Genomic DNA, 24,005 nt, shown 5'->3' on the forward strand with positions numbered 1-24,005 from the left:
ATCATTACAGACTAAAAACTGAAAGAAAGAATGTACTTGAAATGTTCTGAATTTGTTTGTTCATACATACATTATACCAAACTGGGGTTAAATCAAATTGATAAAACTAGTATAGCAAGCAAGGTTTTTAAATGGTAAGATTAAGGTACAAGGTATTTCATATGACTGAATCTGCCAGATAGCTGAAGTTCACTCCTACAGAGGCCAAAACATTTATTTTAATCACATATTCTTTGATATTATCAATACCAGAGGCATTAAACTCAAATAGAAATAAATTTCTGTGGGATGCATATTGATTGTGAAAACCTCAAATGATCATTATCTATGTTGTATTTTATTTTTATATATTTAGTTAAATATTTCCCAATTACATTTTAACCTGGCTCAGCAGGAGTTTGACACTTCTAATGTACAGTCTAATGTTATATAGTGTCTTGACTTTATAAACACAGTTAGACATTTTCTTGATATCCCAAGAGGCAATGTGGGGCAATGTCAGGGCATTTTGGACTTAGTATCAGGAAGACCTAGGTTTGACTACCTCCTCAAACATTTACTAATTTTTTTAACTTAGGCAGCTCATTTAATTTCTCTGAGACCCAGTTTCCTCTTCTGCAAAAGGACTGTTCTGAGCTTCAATTGAAGCATGTTAATATTTTTGCAAACTATCAAAGCATTATATAAATCCAGATTATTATTATCATTATTATTGTTAGCAACATCAATTGTATCATATCATAATACAGTGCTGTTTTGAAGAACTCTTGAGGCATAAAGGGCTATTAGACCCTATACTAAATGGCTCTTTGCAACCATTCCCTCAATCCCATCATTATGTCAGCTTTCACTTCTCTTTGCTATAAGTGTACATGCCTCTAATGTTTTCATAAACTTATCCACCAAAATGAATTTGTTGGGTCTAATTTATTGTATGTTGAGAAATCAGATGATAAAGTTCAGAACTCAGATATTCTCTCAGAAATTACCAATGTGCTGATTTGTTTTGTCTTAATTGTACCTTCTTTGTAATAAGGGAGGATTCTACTGGCTTGAAGCTTGAAGAACGGTTCTGGGAAATGATAGTGTTGTAAGAAAAATAAAGCATATAACAAACTAATTCTAATTTTGTTTCTAGAAATTGGTGAAAATCAGAGAGCTAAAAGATTCTTAAATGACAATAAACAGGCTCAGTGACAGCTATCTCAAACAATTAGAAGTCTTTGTCATTTAATTCATGTTTCTTAGTCATTTTCAGATAGATTACCAAGTAATATTTAAAGGCATATTTAAATGTCCTATTAATTTAAATCATATATTCTATTTTGTACAAAATTAATATACTAGATAAACTAAGTAAACTATTAAGTCATTTTTCTTTTATACTGTTACTCATTATTGGGAATGCCTATATTACTATTTCTAATAAGGCAACTATTAATAGTTTTGATGTGGTGACACTGACTATAATTGATATAAATAGATTTGACTATGCTATCTACCATTGGGATTTCAAACTATATGAGAAACTGTTGGAGAACATCTTTGGGATGCAATTCACTCATTCTTATAAACCTAAAAGAAGATTATAATATTTGGGCAAAAAAGACATTTAGATTATACAAAAAGTTCTTTACCTAAAACAGTTAGCTCTGCTACTTCACTCTCTCTTTCTCCCACCATATTTGTTCCAACACAAACATATTTGCCAGCATCACTCTTTCGTGTATATGTAATCATGAGCTTCCCTCCTCGGATCTGGAAGGAAAAAAAAAGTACTTTAGTCCATAAGCAAAAGAGGCAAAGTTAAAAACAGATAATGGAAGAAACCTTAAAAGAGGGGGTGGAGCAAGAAGAAGCAGCACACTTTCTCCAACAATGACTTTGAAGACATTAGAAGAATATCATATCCTATCAACTGGTGATCAGAAAGCTTATTTCAGGTCAACACACAGAGCAATAAAGGCCTGTGGGAATTTCAGAAGGGCTACAAACAAGAAAGCCCAGTGTCGAGCTTTCTCCACTGGAGCTACTCTATAATTGGTCAGGGTCTTGGAGCCTTATAACCCAGGCCAGGGCTATATGCATCAGGTAATTTGTTACGATTAGTCCTGGAATAGGGTTGAGTAGTGAAGAGGAATAAAACTGAGGCCTATGACTTTATACCTGGGTATATGGAAAAGGGAAAGTTTTGTCTCTTTGGTCCTGGAACAGGACCACAGATTCACAGATCAGGGCTGGCTAGGTAATTGAGAGAAGGGTTAAGGAAGGAGAGAGGAATAGGTAGGATTTGTAGTTGAGTAACCTTGAACCATGAGGGAAAATGAAGCAGGGGTAAGCCTGCATTTGTGGTGCCCAGACCCTGAATCAGGGTTGAAAACTTATAAAACTTGGATTGGGAGGTCAGTGATCAGACCATTTGGTGTATAAAGGAGATAACTCCCTGCCTTGAGTCTACTTTAGAGATCTTTGAAGAATGTAGCATTCAATACATAGAAAAAGTAGCAGCAAGCCCCACGAAAAGAAATATCAGCACCAAATAAGGCCTTACATTCCCTTCAGAAGTGTAGAGATCATGGCCTTAACACAAAGTTCCAATTCAAGAAGTAAAGCTGGGAGTAAAGCAAAAAAAGACACTACTATTAACGAAATATTATTTAGCTTGGGATGCCCAAGATATGAATCCAGATGAAGGAAATAATTCCATAATACTTATAAGCAAAATCTTAAACAAAAACACAGGCTGGCAACAAACTCTTCTAGAATTCTTGAAAAAAATGAAGATTTTTTTTTTAAGTTTGGCTTTTTTTTTTCTTTTTCTTTCTTTTTTTTTTTTTTTTTGGTGAGGCAATTGGGGTTAAGTGACTTGCCCAGGGTCACACAGCTAGTAAGTTGGCAAGTGTCGGAGGTCGGATTTGAACTCAGGTCCTCCTGACTCCAGGGCCAGTGCTCTATCCACTGCGCTACCTAGCTGCCCCTTTTTATTATGATGATTATATTTTTTATTTTTTTTTGTGGGGCAATGAGGGTTAAGTGACTTGCCCAGGGTCACACAGCTAGTAAGTGTCAAGTGTCTGAGGCCGAATTTGAACTCAGGTCCTCCTGAATCCAGGGCCGGTGCTTTATCCACTGCACCACCTAGTTGCCCCTTAAGTTTGGCTTTAAAAAAAACAAAACAAAACAAAACAAAAAACTTGGATCAAATGATAACTCCTGAGAACAGAAATGGAAAAGAAATACGGAGCTGTAAAGGAACAAATAAATAAAATATATCAATCCTTACCCAAGTTACAGACAACCTGAAAATTAGAATGGGCCAAAGAGAAGTGAATGACTATATAAGAAAGCAGGAAATATGAAAATAAAAATCAAAAGATTTTTGTAATAAAATAAAATATAAATAATCTCATATAAAAATAAACTGAATTAGAAAGAATACCAAAAGAGAAAAAAAAATCTATGAAACATTTAACTACATGAAAGCCATGACCAAATAAAGACTCTGAATGCCATATTTCAAGAAATCATGAATAAAACTGCCCAGACATATTAGAATCAGAGGATAAGGTAGAAATATAAAGAAACTACTTTTTTACCACTTGAAAGAAACTACAAATTAAAAACTTCAATAATATCATTGACAAAATACAGAATTTCAATGTCAAAGAAAAATATTGGAAGAATTCAAGTACGAAAGGGCTACAGTGAATATCATATAGGATATGGCATCTATCACTACTCTACTAGGAAAGCTTGTAATAAAATATTCTAAAAGGCAACGGATATACTCCTATAATAAAGACTAGCTTAATAAGCAAAACTAAGAATAAGGGGGAAGATGTATCTTTATTAAAAGAGATTTCCACAAATGTCTGATGAGACCAGTGTTAAGTAAAAAATCTAAAATTCAAACAGAGGAGACAAGAAAAAACATAAAACTGTAAATATATTTAAACAATTAAAAAAGGTATTATATAATTTTTAAAGCATTATGGGGAGAGAAGAAAATGTTCACTCTTTTTAAAAATTAATTAATTTATTTTTCTGTTACATGTAAAGATAGTTCTCAACTTTTGTTTATACAAGCTTTCCAATTTCAGATTTTTCTCCCTCCCTCCCTCCTCCCCTAGACATCAGGTAATCTGATATAGGTTATATATATATACGCATAATAACATTAATCCTATTTCTGCATTAGTCATGTTATAAGAGAAAAATCAGAGCAATGATGAAAAACCTCAAAATAGAAAAAACAACAGCACCAAAAACAAAAGTTTGGTTTTGTTTGGTTCATTCAGCATCTATACTCCACAGTTCTTTTTTTTTTCCCTTGGATTTGGAGATCCTCTTCTATCTTGAGTTCCCTGGAATTCTTCTGTACTGTTGCATTGGTGAGAAGAATATCGTCCATCACAGTAGATCAACACTCAGTGTTGATGATACTGTGTCCAATGTTGTTCTGGTTCTGCTCATCTCATTCATCATCAGCCCAAGCAAGGCCCTCCAGGTTTCTCTGAACTCCTCCTGCTCATCATTTCTTACAGCACAATCGTATTCCATTGTATTCATATACCACAACTTGTCTAGCCATTCCCCAATTGATGGGCATCCCTTCAACTTCCAATTCCTTGCCACCATGTAAAGAGCAGCTATAAATATTTTTGTACATGTGGGTCCCTTTCCCCTTTCCATGATTTCTTTGGGAAAAAGACCTAAAAGTGGTATTGCTGGGTCAAAGGGTATGCACAGCTTTATTGTCCTTTGGGCATAATTCCACATTGCTCTCCAGAATGGTTGAATCAGTTCACAGCTCCACCAACAATGCATTAGTGTTCCAATTTTCCCACAGCTTCTCCAACATTTATTATTTTCCTTTTTTGTCATTTTAGCCAATCTGATAGGTGTCAGGTGGTACCTCAGAGTTGTTTTAATTTGCATCTCTCTAATCAATAGTGACAGAGCATTTTTTCATATGGGGATAGCTTTGGTTTCTTCATCAGAAAACTGCCTGTTCAAATCCTTTGACCATTTCTCAATTGGGGAATGACTTGGATTCTTATAAATTTGATTTAGTTCGCTATATATTTTGGAGATGAGGCCTTTATCAGAAGTACTGGCCACAAAAATTGTTTCCCAGCTTTCTGCCTCCCTTCTAATTTTGGATGCATTGCTTCTGTTTGTACAAAAATTTTTAAATTTAATTTAATCAAAATCATCCATTTTGCATTTTATAATATACTCTATCTCTTGTTTGGTCATAAACTGTTTTCCTTTCCAAAGATTTGATAGGTAGACTATTCCTTTCTCTCCTAATTTATCTATGATATCACCTCTTATGTCTAAATCGTGTATCCATTTTGACCTTATTTTAACATAAGGTGTAAGATGTTGGTCTATGCCTAAGAGGGTGTTTAATGAAACAGAGGCCCTAAGGGTAAAAAATCTTTATGTTTTGATGATTTTAAAAGAAAGAAAAAGGGATACAATAGAATATAGAAAGGAAGAAAGAAGGAAGGAGACAACTCATTCTCTCACATAATCCTGGTATGCAAGGAAAAGATTATAAAGAGAGTTAAAGAGAAGAGCAGATATCACTAGAATCTCATTTTAATCTGAATTGGTTAGAGAAGGTTAGAATATACATTAATAAACATTCATTATCTACTACATGCCAAGCACTGTGCTAAATGATAAGGCTATAAAAGAAAGGTATCATGCACAGAATTTGATACAGCACTACATACACTACAACAGGAAAACATAAGGGAAGAGCATGACATTTTTAAAAGGGAGAGGAGATACAAAGATATATTAGTCATATAAAAAAAATCCTCCTCACGGGTATATGAATGTAATATCACTACCCAATAAGAAAAATGGTCTTAGATATGTAAAGCAGAGAAAGAAAATCAGAACAATATCCATAATAAATATAGAAATACAAGTTTTAAATAGATTATTAGCAAAGAGGCCCCCACAAGATAACAAAATATTATCTACCATGAGGCTGCTGGGTAGTGCAGTAGACAGAGCACTGGGCCTGGAATCAAAAAGACCCTAGTTCAAATCCAGACTCAGACACTTACTAGCTGTGTGAGCCTGAGCAAGTCACTTAACCCCATTTGCCACAGTATCTTCATTTGTAAAATGAGCTGGAGAAGGAAACCATTCCAGTATTTTTGCCAAGAAAACCACAAACAGGGTCTGTTGGACATGACTGAAATGACTGAAAAACAACAAAATATACTATGCCTAGGTTGATTTTATTCTGGGAATGAAGTTAGTTTATTATTAGAAAAACTAGGGTTGTTGTGAGGATAAAATGAAGTATTTATAATGTGCTTTGCAAATTTTAAAGTTTTTTTTTAATAAATGCTATTATTAGCTATCTCATCTGCACTCAGGAATGGGTTCCCTCTATAAGGACAGTAGATCCTTCCTCCTCAGCCTATATTCCGTAGAAATAATATATTTTTTTATTTTGTTTTATTTTGAAGATTTGCTGCTCACTATTAAGAAGCATGACTACAAGATTGCAAAATAAATTAATATTTACACAGATATCTGTGGTTAATGCTGGTTCTATATTCTATAGGGAATCTGACATCACTCTTTCATTACCTTGTTCATTCTTGTGACTGACCTGTTTCTTCCAGGTATTACCAGTGATGTTAGATCAATTGATACATAAAAACATAAAAAATGACAACACTAATAAAGAAATATTAGTTAGCTAGAGATACCCAAAACACAAGAGTTCTCTTGTTATGGGAGTTTGACATAATGAATTTGTAGAATACTGCCTTAACCCTTGTTTTGGAATTTCTTCAAGCAGCTCACGAGTAGAGTAGAGAAGATAAGAAATATACACAGAATTATAATGTGAAATAACATATGATAAGGACATTGGGTTTGCAAACAGTGTTATCTCAAGTGAGAGATGGGAAAGTGAATTAAGTGGGAAGGTTATTATGGATGAGATGCTTATGAAGGTATTCCTGGAGGAGGGATGATTTCTTTTTCTTTAAAGCTATACACAGGAGTTCAAAAGGACAAAAGGTAACTAAAGGACATTCTTAACATGGGAAACACATAGAGGATGGTAAGTACAAGATGTACTTTGGAGAAAAATGGATTTCAATGTTCTGATTCTTCACATTTCACTTTAAAGGTCCAAGATATTTTGGGGGAAAAGGTATAATGCAAGATTATAACATTTTTTGAAATAAATATTGATAATCTTTTGTTTGTATATTGCCTAGACTTTCCCATTATTACTCCTTCTTGTCCCTACCACAGAGCCATTAACATAATTCTTTTAAACAAGTAAATTGAGGAAGATTAGAAAGAAATTCAGGAAAATCAAATCAACACATTGGAAAAGATCTCACACTTTATGTAATGTTCCACACCTAGGAACTGCTCACCTCCGAAAAAGAGCAGGTGGGAATATTTCCTCATATCTTCTTTGGGTAGATTGTTCCTCACAATTTTATGAATTGATTTTTGATAGTTTTGTGGTCTTTTGTCTTGAATAGTTTGAATCCAGGCTATGCTAACTTAAATCCTGTATAGGCTTGGACAGATCACTTATTCTCTATGTAGTACATATCAGTTTCCTCATATATAAAATGAGGACACTGCTCCATTTGGTCTCCAAATCTGAATATATGGAGCATAATAAATCCTTATTTGCTATGAATATAAGAAACTTGACGATCAATTTTGTTCAGGGAAAAAAAGCTATTAGCTCAAACTGTCAAAAAAACCATTTGTAAGTATCTGTTATGTGTCAGGCCATGCAGCTAGGTGGCTTAGTGGATAGAGAACCAGGCCTGGAGTCAGAATGACCTGAGTTCAAATGTGGCCTCAGATACTCAATAACCATGTGTCCCTGGGCAAGTTGCTTAATCCTGTTTGCTTCAGTTTCCTCATCTGGAAAATGAGCTGGGGAAGAAAATGTCAAACTACTCCAGTATCTTTGCCAAGAAAATCCAAAATGGAGTGACAAAGAGTTGGACATGATTAAAAAAACAACTGAACCGCAAATATGTGTCAGATACAGTATTAGGTCCTGGGAATACAAACGAAGTAAAGCAGAATTCCTGCCCTCAAGGAGTTTATAATATAACTGGAAGGTGAGGGAAACAGGAATTCCTTTCAATAGAATGAGTTTAATTTTAAAATCCCAATATACTCTAATACTAAGTGGTAGTAATTGTTTGGCACTTTATTATAGATTGTAATAAATAAATGGTCCTGGGGTCTGAATTAACATCCCTAAATTGAAGGGGTTATAGAAGCAAAAAGGTGACACAGAGTAAAGTGACAAGATAAAGTTAAGTGTTAGAAACAAACAAACAAAAAGCCAAAGAAGAAAATGTTCTTGTTTCCCAGAAACTCAAACTGATTTTGGCCTCATGTCAATAGCTGGACTTGGACATATGTATCCCCAAACTGTAATTCTACTCCCAAATCTCAAAAGCTTAGAGAATATAGAATTCTTTTCTTTTGAATAAACAAAATAGAAACAACACAACATTATAGTTCTCCAGAATATAAATACACGAAAAACAGTGCCCAATTTATGTCAAGTCCTATGAAAATTTCAGTGTCTACGAAGTCAATTGTTCTGCCCTTAAACCACTCCCTCCAAATAATTACTATTTTTCATACAAAGGAAAGAAAACCAACACCCATGTAAAAATTATAATGGTGATAATAACACTATATAAACAAAATGGAAAAAATATTTTTGCCTCTTCCTACAGCTGAGTTTTGCAAATTATAAAAGTATGAGAAAAAAAGCTATATAGTGGACAAATATAAATATTAAGTACTTTACTGTATTAACACTTTTTCAATTAACATTATCCTGGTGGTAAAAAGACAAAATGTTTAAGCTTTAAGAAAATGTACTGACATCTAGTTTATTCCGACATTCAAGACAATGTGATTAATTCTAATTACAATATACCTGGTTGAACAGCAAAATCGTACACATCAGGGGCAGTTAGGTGGAGCAGTGGATAAAGCACTGGCCCTGAATTCAGGAATACCTGAGTTCAAATTCGGCTTCAGACACTTGAGACTTACTAGCTATGTGACCCTGGGCAAGTCACTTAACCCTCATTGCCTGCCCCCCCCCCCCCAAAGCATGGTTGGTTAAAGCTGCTTTCAAAAGCTGGTCATTCAATTATACTTGATTCATTGTGTCAGAAGCTAAAAGTATTTTTTTTTTTTGCCACCAATATAATATGTTATCCATGGACCAAGCAACGAGTGCAACATTTAAGGTCTAATGCCTAAGGAAAAAACTTAATGCCTAAAAAAAAACCAGGCAATTGCTAAAACTTCATGCAATGATGCAATTTCCTTAATTGGATTCTGGAAAAATTAAAACATCAAATATGTAATCAAAAATATTCACTGTTCTTGGCAACAAATAACTATAAGCAATATGTCTATAGGATGGAAGTGCATTTTGACATATTATACAAATAATTTTAAACATTTTCCTTTTCAAAAGCAGACTGTTATAGAAGAAATAACAAATACAGGAAGAAAGCTTTGTCTTGGTGAACTAGAAAATGATGATGTCTGGAAATGAGTGTTTAAAGATGATGATGTGCAACAAAAAGATAATGTGCAAATGAAGTAGTTTACTTTCAAATTTGGGGGGTAGGGTGGGGCAATGAGGGTTAAGTGACTTGCCCAAGGTCACATAGCTAGTAAATGTCAAGTGTCTGAGACTGGATTTGAACTCAGGACCTCCAGAATCCAGGGCTGGTGCTTTATCCGCTGTGCCACTTAGCTGACCCCCACTTTCAAATAATTTTAAGATACCATTTGAGCTGTAGATGTTATGAAGCAAAAGTACATGGAAGACCCAAATGTTGATGGGAGCATGCAAATCTGCTGTGATCTGGATAAATCTCTCTTGACTTACCAGTGAAGATTTAAAGAGAAGGCAGTTCAGTATACACTGCTAAAATATTTTAAATGAAAATAATGACATTTTCATCATCTCACCAGTGTAAACTTAGTCTGGTACTCGATATTAGGTATGGTATTCAATATTTTCAATTGTTTACATTTTACTCGCTATTGCTATTGCTTTGTAATAAAATTGAATCAGATATATTTTCCTACCCTTTATATATTATGTTGATAAACTAATAAAAAATAATTCACTACATGTTTTCCAATAACTTCAAACATTGTAAATTCAACAATATGACCTTTGTGCTAATCAAGACCTACCTCTATTTTCTTTCCTTTAAAATAGTAGCTGCACAGTTTTAGGTGATTCTGACTGTTACCAACTCCTAAATGTTCTTTTTTTAACCTGGAAAATTTAGATTTTGGTTATGGTATTTCTCAGTATTTTCAATTTGGGGTTTCTTGGAAATAATGGTATTTTCACTTTATATACTAGTTCTTATAGCTCTGCAAAATTTTTGTAACTTTTTTGAAATATGGTATCCTGATTTCTTGTTCAAGCCATGGTTTTCACCAATGTCTGTACTCATCTGTTTTTCAGGTCATTTTTTTTTGGGGGGGGGGGTAAGACAATTGGGGTTAAGGGACTTGCCCAGGGTCACACAACTAGTCTGAGGCTAGATTTGAACTCAGGTACTCCTGAATCCAGGGCCAGTGCTCTATCCACTGCGCCACCTAACTGCCCCTCAGGTCATTTATTTTTGAGAGTAGATATCTTAATTGCTCTAATTTTCCATTTTTTCAGTCTTCAATTTGTTCTAATATTTGTATTGCTTTATTGCTTTATATTTGAATCAGTCTATTTTTATTTTAAACTGTTTTATTTTCTTTCCAAGTACTGTAATTTCACTTTTTATCTTTTGTTTCAGCTCATTTCTGCCAACTACCATATGAATTCCTTTTTATAGTGCTGATTATTTCAGTTATTTCCTTCCGTGGGGACTTTATGTTGTGATTCTTTTTACCCACCACATTTATATCTTGTAGTAGTGTTCTTCTGTTCTTCATTATAGCAAGGATTTTGGATGATACCTGGGATTAAACTTCAGTTCTTGGATTAGGATTCTGGGACTAGGCCACTCAATTTCCTTTTATATTTTCTGAAGGGATGGCTAGGTCCAGGCTGTTTTTCACTATATACCTGGTAAGGAATGATGAGAGTTCTACCCTAGTTGTACTTTTAGAAGCTTTCCCCCATAATGTTAGTCCTGGACAAAGTTGGCTGGCTGGTCATGGAGTAAGAGGGTACATATGTCTACAGCACAAGTCTAGGACTGGAAGACAGACAGGATATAGGGTGCAAGATCTAGTCTGCAGTTTCTTTCTGACTTATAGGGTATCTCTTGATCTTGGTCACATTGGTCCACCTTCTCTTTGTAGTCAACCACAAAACACTGACATCTTTAGGCTTTGGTGCCAAGAGAAGATTAGAATTGAGACTGCACAGCCTTTAGCCTAGTCTCTAAGGGTACCTCCACAACAGAGGTCTTATACTTGGCTTTGGCCCAGTTTCTTAGCACTGTAACAAGCAACCTTCAATACCTAGAAAAGCTCTCATCTCAGTCAGGTTCTGTCTCCGAGTTCAGTATAAATAGAATGGAAGAGTTCAATGGCATTTTCCACATTTCATAAGGCAAGTTTATAACTGGTATATGTTTTGGGGGAGCTAAGTTTATTTTCAAGCTTTTCATGTATAGCTATGTTATACAGAAGACGTAAGAATTTATCAGAAAATAATATCCACTAGTTTAAGAATGCTATAGAAAGAAAAAAAATTTTTGAAGGTATCAGGTATCTAAAATACTTACAGAACAATAACATTCCTACTTATAATTAAAGGTAATAAAAACTTCTACATTAAAGCCAAAGAGTACTCTCTAAGAACTTCTCCAAAGTAGCAGGAAACCCTCTCTCCTGAAGGCTTTATCTTTTTTCTGTATGGCACATTGAGCAACAAGATAATACAGCAGGGGCAGGTATTCAGAAATAGAGGTATGTAGCTAAAGCAAGGGAGCTTGATTCACATCTCTACTTTGAGTCAATAAGCTACAAAAAAATGGGATTATCCCCCCTCCTGAATATATAAATATAATTCTTATTACCTTTGCATACACAGTAAGAAGCATGTTTCCTTAAGGCAGTAAATTAAATAAGCTTTTAGTCTGGTTGTACTGAGGTGTATACAGTCTACTCTGTAATCAATGCTTAAAATCACAAAGATGAACTTGAATTGAACTCATCTGGTATGTCTTCATTTCTCTACCCTAAAGCTAATCACATAATGTGCAGTATCTGTTACGAAGGAATTTTTTCAAGCATTACCACCACAATATTATCCATACACCTCTCAGGTTAGCATTCTAAAATGACTGTTTCTAATTAGGTAGAACAGCTACACAAAATATCGTCTGTTTTTCATTACATTAACCTAATGTGTCTTGAATCCAATAGACCAAAAGAGAAACCACTAATTATATTAAGAACCTCAAAGCTGATTCCAAACTGTTAACTATCAAACTGCCATATATTAAAGTTACATTAATCCTTTAAATAGATTTTTAAACGAAAACCCTGTGGTTTTAATTACAAATACTCTAAAAAACAACAACAAAAAACAAACTTGTAATAATGAATTAATAGCCTGGTAATCTATAAAAGTTAAAGAAAGAACCCTTGGAGAGTGTTCATATATACTGACACCTGTACATAGTACCAAAAAGATACTGAGAAAGTGAATTCCTGAGTAACTTCTTCCTCATTTTTCTCCTCCTTTTAAATACACACACACACACACACACACACACACACACACATACATATAAATATAAGAAGTGTGTGTGTGTGTTAGTTAAAGACTCCTGGATTTACTCCGGTAACACTGACTCCTAACTATGAAACTACTACAATATTATTAAGTAATTTGCATAGAGATGAATCTGGATCATTGCCCTGTCATGGCAGATGGGCTCAGATAGCTCAAAAATCCAGGAGCCATGCTGTACAGCGTTACCTAAGATGGACAAATCATAGTGAGAGTTCTGACAAAAGGTGATAATATTACTATGGGTCCTTTGTTCTAACACCAGTGTATAGGATGCAAAATCAGCTGGCATCTTTGAACTTCATTAAGTATAATGCTTTGAACCTAAAGTCTCTTCAGATTTTGAGCAAACAATCAAAATGCCTCTCATGGAACTTCTCTCATCTTATGACATATAAGTAACAGAAATGACCAACTGCATCCCAAAGGCCTTTTCCTTAGGAGTGAATGCTAAAGGTCTCAGGGATGTTTTTTCACTTTCCAGTAAAGCTAAATAATAAAAAATATATATATATATTTTCAAAGTAATAATCCCATTCCTCTAACCCAGCAGTGGTCCAGTAGGAACAACCATAACCATAACAACAACTTAAGAAAGTTTTCTTCACTTTGCTGACCTTTAACTAACATGAGATAGTAGAAGCATGACCCAAGGCATCATATTTAGAAATATTGGGATTTAGATGATGTTAACATTACTAGAAAGCTTTGGATTTAAATGGTGCTAAAATTACATGGGGAAGTGAGGTGGCACAGTGGATAGGGTACCAGGCTTGGCGTAAGGAAGATGTGAGAAAATTATTAATAATGGATTTCTTGGGGGACACAGAGATCAATTTTTCTCCTGGAGAACTTGAGTGATCTGATCTTTTCCCTGAAGTCATCTCTACAGGTCATTTTAATGTAGACAACTTTCAAATCATACCAGCCAATGGAATTGAATGATGCTAACCAATTAGCTTTTACCATCTCTATCAAAAGAGGATAAAACCATTGGAAGACACCAGGAGCTCTCTTTTTTATGTCCCTTAGGGGCTTTTCTCTAGCTTATGCTAACTGGCATGAGCCTTGCTTTCTCCACCATGTGGCCTGCGACCATGAGAAGTTAGGGAGACATGTGGTCAATCTTTAATAGTATAATATTAATAAATAATCATATGTTTACCCAAAATTTGTGTCAATAGCATATACCAATAGTGACTAAAATTCAAAAAAACATGAAAAACTTAGTTCAAAATCTGGCCTTAGACACTTACTAGCTATGTGACCCTAGGCATGTCACTTAACCGTGTTTGCTTCAGTTCCTCATCTGTAAAATAAGTTGGAGAAGGAAATGGCAAACCACTTCGATATCTTTGCCAAGAAAACCCCAAATTGTGTCAGGAAGAGGTGGACAAGATTGAATAAAAACAGCAAACATTACTTCTGAGTCTTTCGGCAATATAGAGAGAGATTAGCATCTAACTATGAGTTAAAAAGTTAAAAAGAAATTAGCATATAACAGGCAATGGTGAACTCCTCCCAACAATGCACTTTCCCAGTCTCTATATTCCTGCACCAACCTTGAACTGAGGAGTTAATTTCAGTCTGCCTATCCTGGGCTTAGTTTGTGACACTTGCCCCAGGCATAAAAAGTCTGAATTACAGTTCTGTCACTTAATACCCAGGGAAACTGCCTAAGAGGGGAAAATAAAGCCCATTATTAAATGGACGTTATTAGATTAGATGAGAAAATCTGGCTTCAAACAAGAGGTTCAAACACTTGGGTTTTTTGACAGTTCATGTTACCCATAAATAATATACTTACAAAGATAACATAACGTTTTCCAAAACCTAACTGCTATACAATGAATTGGAAATTTACTCTCCCCTCCTCCAAAAAAATGATCATAGAAATTTAGAGTCATTAGAGAACAAAGGAGCATTGAACTCCAAACTCTATTTGAAAAAGACTCTCACCTACAACATACCTGCTAAGTGTAGGTCACCCAGCCTCCACTGAAGACCTTCAAATAAAGGGGAAAGCCTATTACACTTGTGGATATTACAAAATCTAGGGAGTTTCTGATTGTGTTACATCAAGCCTAAATTTGCTTCTTTGCTCTCAGTGCTCCTGGTGCTTCTTTCTGGAACCAAACAGAATGAATCTGATACCTTTTCCATACTTCATAGTACCTGAAAGATAACTCTTATATTGCCTCTGAAACTTTTCTTCTCAAAGCAAATCATTCCCAGTTCCTTAAACTGATATGAGGCTTAAGATAAATTATATTCATAGGTATTTAGGGGTGTGTGCATGAATATGTATATATGTGTCTGTTCTTATTTGTTCTTCATTCTGGAAAAAGGTCCATGACATCGGGATGATGTCATGATTTGCACCCAATTGGATTTAAGTGAGAGACCTAAGTGCAAATGTCACCAACCTCACTTTTTCCTCCAGAGCTTTCTGAGTCCAGTGGCAAGATATATATAGCAAGATGACTGGAGATGCCCTTGGATGTTTAAGGCAATTAGGGTTAAGAGACTTGCCTAAGGTCACACAGCTAGTAAGTGTCTGAGGAGGTAGGATTTGAACTAAGATTCTTTCAATCTCAGGGCCAGTACTCTGTCCACTGTACCACCTAGCTGCCCTTATGTTTCTGTCTGTCTCTCTCTGTGTGTGTGTGTGTGTGTGTGTGTGTGTGTGTGTGTATGTATATGTGTATACAGAGAGAGAGAGAAAGAAACTCATACATATGTTAGATATTATACTAGGTGCTGGGGATGCAAGTACAAAGAATGAAACAAAATCTGTACTTACATTGAGCTTACATTTTAATGAGGGAGACAAGTATATATAAAATATATACAGTATAAATACAGTTAATGAATGCAAACATACAAAATAGCTAAATACAAGGTAGTTTGGAAGTGAGGATACTACTATTCAGTGGCAGGGATTAGGGAAGACTTCATGAGAATATGTTGCTTGATTCATATTTTAAAGGAAGGACTCTGTAAGGAGGCTATAATGAGGAAGTACATTCTAGGCATGGGGGATTGTCAATCTGAAGGAACAAGGATATGGAATGCAATGTGAATGAGGAACAGAGAAGAGGCCAATTTGGCTAGATCTAAGAGTGAAAGCAAAAGAGGATGTAGGAAGGTCACAGACCTAGCTTCACAGACCTGACTTTACCTCTTTTGCATACGGGTTGTGTGACTCTCCTTAAGTCCCTTAACCTTTCCATGCAACTCTCTAAGAAGTAGCAAAGATAAAAACCTGAATCAGAAGGTGTTTCCTCTCCTGGGAATACCCCATACCAATAATATCATAGGTCTAATCCTCATTGCTATCATCTTGGATAAAAAAAAATTTAAAGCATCTTAAATTCACTTGTTCTTCAATTACAGTATGGTACCCCTAAGAGATCTGAACCTTTCCCAGCTCCAAAAAAGGGGCTTGACCAGAGAAAAAGAGATATAGTACAGAGGCAGGTCAGGTGTGATGGTAGTAGTAATGGTGCAACAGGAGGCCTAGAATTCACATAGTCTCACCTTTGGTGCTGCACAAGGGGATCAAAGAAAAGGAAATGAGGCAGACGAGGCTGTTGGAATTAGGCAGTTGGAAGCCAGCATTATCTTTAGTAACTTGTTGGGATGATTCAGTTGGCTTTAAATGGGTAAGAACTCAGAAGACAGAGGACCGTATCTGCATCTAAGTCTTGACATAAAGACTGGCAGATTCCAAGAACTGAGGAAAAGGGTCGGGCTTGATCCCAGAACAATCACCAGCTTCCTGACCAAGGTCAGGGCTGCTAAAACAGGGAGTGTGGAAGGCTTACAACCAGTTAACCAGTTAACCAGTTATCTACAGTAGCAAGGAAGTAGAAGAGGACAGGACAGAAAGGATTTGGGGGCCACAACCAACCATATGTTTACAAGAAACACACTTGAAATACAATGACTAAATGAGGTACTGGAGTATTTGTTATATCTCTGGTAAATAATGGTAGTATTCAAAATAACAGTCAAAGAAATAGTAAAAATAGGTATAGTTAAATGAGATAAGCAGGAAAACTATATTACGTTGAAAGGAAGCATAGATAATGAAATAACATTACTATGTAATATGTGTATATATGTATGAATATAACATGGCATATAAGTATTAAAAGAAAAATTAATTCACTTATAGGAAGCAATAGATAGCAAAATATAACAGTTGGGAATATTAACATAACCCTTTCAGGCAAAAGCAAACAAACAAATAAAGGATAAACAAGAATTTAAGGATATGAATTTTAGAAGTTTGATATAGCCTTCTGGTAACTACTGAAAGAGCAGCCTCAGGAATACACATACTTCTTAGCTGGTCATCTACCAAAAAAAAAAAAAACGAACCACCTCATTGTTGCCTTTATTATTGAGGGTGTGGGGATAATGGCCTAGGTTTATAACAATTTTCAAGTCTAAAACTCATTAACATGTTTTTTATATGCTCATGATTGAAAAATCTTTATCTACAAAAACAAGATATTTTAAATTTTTTAAAAATGAACTGATTACACAAGTCCATTTCCCACTGATTCTTTTTTTTCTTCATTTTTATATAAGAAATAGACTACGGCATCCAAATTGATCCACAAAATTTAACATATCATTCCATTTTCTTTAATTTCCCTTTACTCCCAGTTTATTTTCTTTACTATTCAATTTCACAGCTACATGAAGTAATAGATTATTCCAATCATTTAATTCCAAGTCTAGAAGTTTTAATAGCTTGACTCATATCTAGATATTTGTCTAATTCATCTTGCTCATCAAAAAAATTCTATGTTTTGATGGCCATAACTATCTAATGATAAGTATGTGACTTTTTACTGGGCAAACCACTTATCTGGTATATGGCATAGTACAGGGCAACTCCATCAAACATATACTTTGCTAGGAAATGGACCTAAGCTACATAATTTGGAACTGTTAACACACAATTGGGTTGAACCAACAACAAAGCTTCACCCTTCTTATTTCTATTTCTTCCTCAATATTTCCAATTTCTTAGTTTCAGTCATTTATACATTTGGGAGTTGGTTGTTTACTACTATAAAAGCAACCCAATGATAATCCAACAAAAGGCTGTATTAGGAAGAATGCTGCTGGGGGCGGGGGGAGTAGAAATTGTTCTCCTATTTTTAACATTGAAAAAATATGTAGTTAAATAAAAGATATAATTAAGGCAAAAGAAGATTTTTTGTGTGAATCTAAAAATTATTTCCTTTTAATGTATCTAATATGTATTACTCCTTCATAGTTTTAACAAGAAATAAAATAAATGAAGATCATGATATGACCATTTGACAAAGAGGAAAGGAGGCAGTCTAGATCTTTAATTTTATATCATCTTAGGTGTGACAGTGAGAGGTTAAATGATCTGCCAAGGTACACAAAGTTAGTATTTGTCAAAAATCTTGAACCCAAGTCATTCTGACTCCAAGACCATCTATCTACACTTCTACATCTATCTTCCTCATACGTGTCCATACTTTTTTTTACCTAAGTTTGGCTCGAGGCCAATGTAGAACAATAGGTTTCACATTTTCTCTTTCTTGGGTCTATAGATCTTTACAGCCTGAAGCAATCAACCAAGAAGGTACTTTCTTCAATTTGAACTGGGCCAAATTTGGGGGAGGTCAAATACTGAGTGGTAACAAAATGGAGAACAGATGAAAAGCATGAAGGGTTTAGTTGATTCTCCAGGTGTTTAGGTCTTATATGATTAGGACCATAACCCAAAACTGGATCCAATAAAGAACCAATCCATGAATGCTGTAGTATCTAAATACTAGATGAAGGCAGAATGATTTACTCTGTCTCTATGAAAATACCAGATATAATACACTACAGTATTGAGTCTTCACATGAAAGCTTCATATGATATGATGTCTATTTAAAACAGCTATACCTTCTTCAGAAATCTCATTAAATAACATTCCACAGCTTTCAAGGTTAAAAACCATACATACCTTAAAGATGATTTTCATTTCTCACAAAATCAGGTTTATAGTTTGTCACCTGACTCAGAAAATCAATTGAATTGAATGTACAGACTAGATACTCTGCTTTTACAACAAGGAGGCATTATCATTTTAGTCAAGAAATAACAGCAAAATGTTAACAGTATTGAGGTAGCAAAGATTATATCCATCCATAATAGCTCATTAACATCATTAGCATGAGCATATCAAAAAAAATTTAGGAGGTTAATTTTTTTGTCTACTTGTTTTTGCTTATTCCTTCATTAAATTTTCAACTAGTATCATTTTCCATTGTAACAGTATATGTATTTTCAGAAGCTGCAATAATTTCAGGCTTCAAAGTACGATCATCTTTCTATAAAATTTTAATTCTTCTGTATTCTGATGGCAAGTACACAGTAATGATAGCAGTAAAAGTTGGAGACAATATCAAGTGGGAAAGGAACTCTGGAAGCCCAGAAAAAACACTGTTTAGCCTGCAAATTTTCTTATGATAAAGTTCACCTTTTAAAAAATGTTAATAACAGTTGAAACAATGTAAAAAATTTCAATAATTTAAATTAAAGAGATATTTATTACTTATATCTTTCATATAGCTATTCAACCTTTTAATTAGAAAAATATTGAACTTATAGGTCCTGTTAAAATATTTCTGAATTATGAAACAAAAAGTATCAAAAATTGTGACCCCAAGAAAAGGAAAAAACTATAAGCTAAAAACTGTATATCTTTCAAAGAATTCATTTTTTTGAAAATGATATTCATAGATTTCATAAGGCATAGTGGTAATTACATCAAAATCAAAATTTCAATCTACATAGTGAAGTTCGTTTCTCTTTCTTTCATCATATATATATAATGAAATATATTATATATATCATATATAAATATGTTTATATATAATATATAAATATTGGCCAGCCATCAAAGAAATGTATGGAAATGTACACAAAGTTTAGAGAGAAGTGAGAATGAGAAAAGAAAAAGCAAGCAAATAAAAACAGAAACTCGGAGTGAAGAGCCTTCAAAAGTCAGCCAGTTCAACCCATACATAAAATAAGAATACTATCTGCAAACATGCAGCCTCCACCTGAAGAAAAAAAGAGAACTCATTTTTCCTGAGAAAGCACATTTAATTTTTGAGCTCTAACTAAAAAGCTTTTCTCTCCCCTCTCCTCTCTTATCTTCTCTCTTTCCTCTTCCTTATTCCCACATGTTCTTTTTTTGGGGGGGGGGGAGCAATGAGGGTTAAGTGACTTGCCCAGGGTCACATAGCTAGTAAGTATCAAGTTTCTGAGGCTGGATTTGAACTCTGAACTCAGTTCCTCTTGAATCCAGCCCTGGATTTATACACTGTACCACCTAGGTACTCCTCTTCCCACATATTCTAAATAAAATTTTGCCCTTTGTGGTCAAGCAAAATAAGTGTAATGGCTTCTTCCATATGGCAGTTTTTCAAATATTTTAAGGCAACTATCCTGTAGTCTCAAATCTTTTCTAGTTCAGTTTGTATGAGCAGCCAGGTGGCACAGTAGATAGAACACTGGCCCTCAGTTCAAATCTCATCTCACTAGCTGTGTGACACTGGGTAAGTCACTTAAGCACAATTGCCTTAAAAACACCCAGGGCCATCTCTAGTAGTCCTGATCTATATTGTACCACTGGACCCAAATGGCTCTGGAAGAGAGAGTGAGGTTGGTGACCTTACACAGCCCTCCCTAACCTAAATCCAATTTACTACAAGTCATGACACCACCGCAATATCCTGGTCCTCTTCGAGATTGAAGGACAAACAACTTTGAATGTATGGTTTTGAATCTCCTCACCAACAAGTTGTCCTCTTCTGCCTCTGGAAGCATACCAAAGTAACAATATTCTTCTTAAAATAATGGAGGGAAATGAATACAATGTTGCAGATATAGATTTACATGGTAAAAGTACAATGGGACTATAGACACTTTCCTTCTTAACACTATGCTTATTTTAAGAGAAATAACATTTTTTCAAATCACTCATCAGTATATCAGTATAAGGTGAAAGAATGTTTAGTATCAACTTCTCTGAAAGCTACTTGAATCAAGTGCCTGAATGTTAAAAAAAAAATGCACAGAGATAGGGACAATATCAAAAGTATAGCCTCACAGGAACCAGAAATCTAAGAGTAGTACCCATCCTCCTTGGGGACCTAACCTTTGTGAGTACAGGTTGAAAGAGTGACCCCAGGGTTTGTCATCGTAGTGAACAATATAATCACAGAGGACCCAGATACATCAACTGACTCAACCAATCTATCAACATATATGATTAGGTTTTAATGTATCTTTTTTTTTTTTAACTTGCTTTTCTGTCCTGAGCACTTTATCTGTCACTTTTTCTTTTTCTTTTTTTAATGAGATTGCTTGAGCGAATAAGTCAAACTCCTTAGGCCTATGTACAAAAACAAAATCAGTTCAGCACTGAACCAGTATAGTGGTGTAAGATTCCAAATTTAAGAGTAGAAGATTCCAATTCAAGATTTATAGCCATGCTCTAGAGAAAGAATCACTGAGGGATGGCATAGAGTAAAGTAATCAGAAGTAGAGAAAGGGTCTCCTTCCCTAACTTCCAACTAATCACATCTTCAAATATCCTGTAATATTGGAAAACTGCATTCAGCTGAGATCAAGGAGACCAAACCAGGCAGAGACAATATCTCCAGTCAGAAACAGGGAAACATATTGAAAAACAAATGTATACCCAGGGGGAAGGCCTACTAGTACCAGATGGAAGGAAAGGCAGTTTCAGATGCTGTGACCCTTTATAGCTGAAAGAAACATCAGCTCCTTAAATAATTACCTTCAGATCCTAGCAGAGAGCTGCACCTAAAAAGACTTCATGAAGACTCCACAAAGGAAGACAGTTGTATTACCCCCTTGCCACATATGTTCCTCACTACCACTGTGTTCTAAATTTAAGCTCAATCTTCCTGTGACTGCTGTCTGCATTTGTAGAACTCTAACAAGAGTCTATGGGAAAAAAAATTTTTTATAACAACTGAATCAAACAGCAAATTATAGAAAGCACATAGATGGAGGCTCATGAGTTAACAGTGTTAGAGGTATAATCCTATAAGGTCATACCCAGAAGTATAAAAGTAGTAGTCATACTCCTCTGGGGAACTAAGAATCGATTGTGGATGCAAGTCAGGAGAGTGGCCCCAGAGTGGCTGCTACCCTAGTAAAAAATACAAAAAAACTCTCCAAGAACAGATTCTCTTTATTGTAGGTAGTCTCTCTTCATCATTAGAAAACATCAGGAAGCAAGATTGACCCCAACCCCAAGTTTCAAAAATTATACTTTGCTGACTATTCATATCTTACTTATGCATTTTACTTTAGGTTGTCTGTATAATTAAACTAATTTTCTTGCAGAAAAAGATTAGCCCATATATATTTATAGATAATCTCTGGTCAAGAACATGTGTGGTTACTTGTAAAATTCATTATATCATTTAATTTTTCCCCCTTGAAATATAAATGACTCTTGTATTTTTATTTCAATGCCTTGATATTTCGATATTCTCTCACCTAATCAATGTGGCTATTTCCTCCAAGAGTGTAACCCATCCATGTCTTCTATGTCCTCTTATACTTTATGGTTCCTAGTGGTGTACTATAACCATACATCTGTTATCTCTCACTCTCATCACATGAATGCTCTATCTCCTTTTCCATTTATACACTGAATCATAAATCATACGCAATTAACTTGCATTTGGTATAACTGGGAATATGCTGCAGTCTATTTGTACCCATAATGCATCTTTTCAGTGCCCTTTGAGTAGCTTGTAAATTTGATCCTTCAGACGCTAGAGTGATGAAAAACATAAAGCAATGTCAGAAGGGAAAATGTGTTAAAAAGATTTTTTGTCACGCAGTAGTTTGAGATAGGTAAAAGCATGGCACAATTTCCTAAATATAATCTAGCTTTGTCTCTTTTCCTTCTTCAAAGCTGAGCCAGCGAGAATGCTTACAATATAGATATGCATATGTGTGCATTGTGTATATTCGAATATACACATACATTTGTAAAATGCTTTGGAAATCTTAAAATGTTATGTAAATGATAGTACTTATCATTATTGTCATCATCATCATCACATCATCCCCATCACATATAGGGGTGAACTAGTTGAAAACCAGCTAAAATGATTTTGCTTGTTGATTTCCTAAAAATCTTTTGAACTAGAAAAGTGAAAAGGCTACCTTAAAGCTTCTTCTTTACCTTCTGTAAGCTATGACTAAGAAGACATATGAAACTTCTCTAACTATAAGTCTTTTGTGTGTATAAGATAACACAACTTCCAGGTTACAGACTTATAGGAAATAGTAACACGCTATGGAGAATAACACAAGTTTAAGCAAGGAAAAAAAAAACCTGGAAGGGGTAGAGATAGGATGGTGTCTGAAATCATACTTGTCTCACTGCCACAATAGATCATTAATTTATGAAAGGCAGTCTTTGCCATATGGGGGTGGTCTCTGGGTTACTCCAATGCTTCATGGTGCAGGGACAGACTGAAATTCAGCAAACCTTCCACTCCAGAGTGAATAATGAAAATTCAATCCAGGAGAAATGATAGGTGGGATGTGTGTTTAAAGCTCCTGTAGCCATTAGAGCAATAACCCTCTGTGTGTGTGTGTGTGTGTGTGTGTGTGTGTTCATTAAATGTGCATAGAATCCCTCAAACCTGGAGTTTGAGATTGAGTCCTCAATTTTGCTAATCTGATGATTTTGAGGTAGAACCTCAGAGTTGTTTTAATTTTCATTTATCTTATTATTATTATTTTAGAAAAGTTTCTTATGGTTATTGAGAGCTTTGCTTTATTCCTCAGAACTGTTTGTACATATATTCCGACCATTTATCAATTGGGGAACGGCTCTTATTCTAATAGATCTGAATCAATTCCTAATATATCTTGGAAAGGAAGCCCAGAGAAGAACAAAGGATTGACTATACTATAAATAACTAAGGAAAAATTTTCAGTCTAAACTTTTAAGAACAAAACTATGTATTTTAAGCAAAATTAATGGGGAAATAACTTGTTATGAAAGTTAAACTTTATTCTAAATATTGAGACATATGTGATCAAACAGAATAAAGTAAAAAAATTAAAACCAAG

At 34.8% G+C, this 24,005-nt stretch overlaps 1 protein-coding gene across 4 annotated transcripts in view; it reads right to left on the minus strand.

Moving 5' to 3' along the window:
* The window catches only part of ROBO1 (roundabout guidance receptor 1), a 976,778-nt gene that overhangs the window by 148,781 nt on the left and 803,992 nt on the right, over window positions 1-24,005 (minus strand). For all 4 annotated transcript variants that reach the window (XM_043996229.1, XM_043996232.1, XM_043996230.1 and 1 more), the window contains one exon: window positions 1,638-1,758. In XM_043996229.1, coding sequence (XP_043852164.1) covers window positions 1,638-1,758 — 121 coding nt within the window. The remainder of the gene's footprint in view (window positions 1-1,637; window positions 1,759-24,005) is intronic.

Source organism: Dromiciops gliroides, chromosome 3 (assembly GCF_019393635.1).
Source record: "Dromiciops gliroides isolate mDroGli1 chromosome 3, mDroGli1.pri, whole genome shotgun sequence".
Classification (NCBI taxonomy): domain Eukaryota; kingdom Metazoa; phylum Chordata; class Mammalia; order Microbiotheria; family Microbiotheriidae; genus Dromiciops; species Dromiciops gliroides.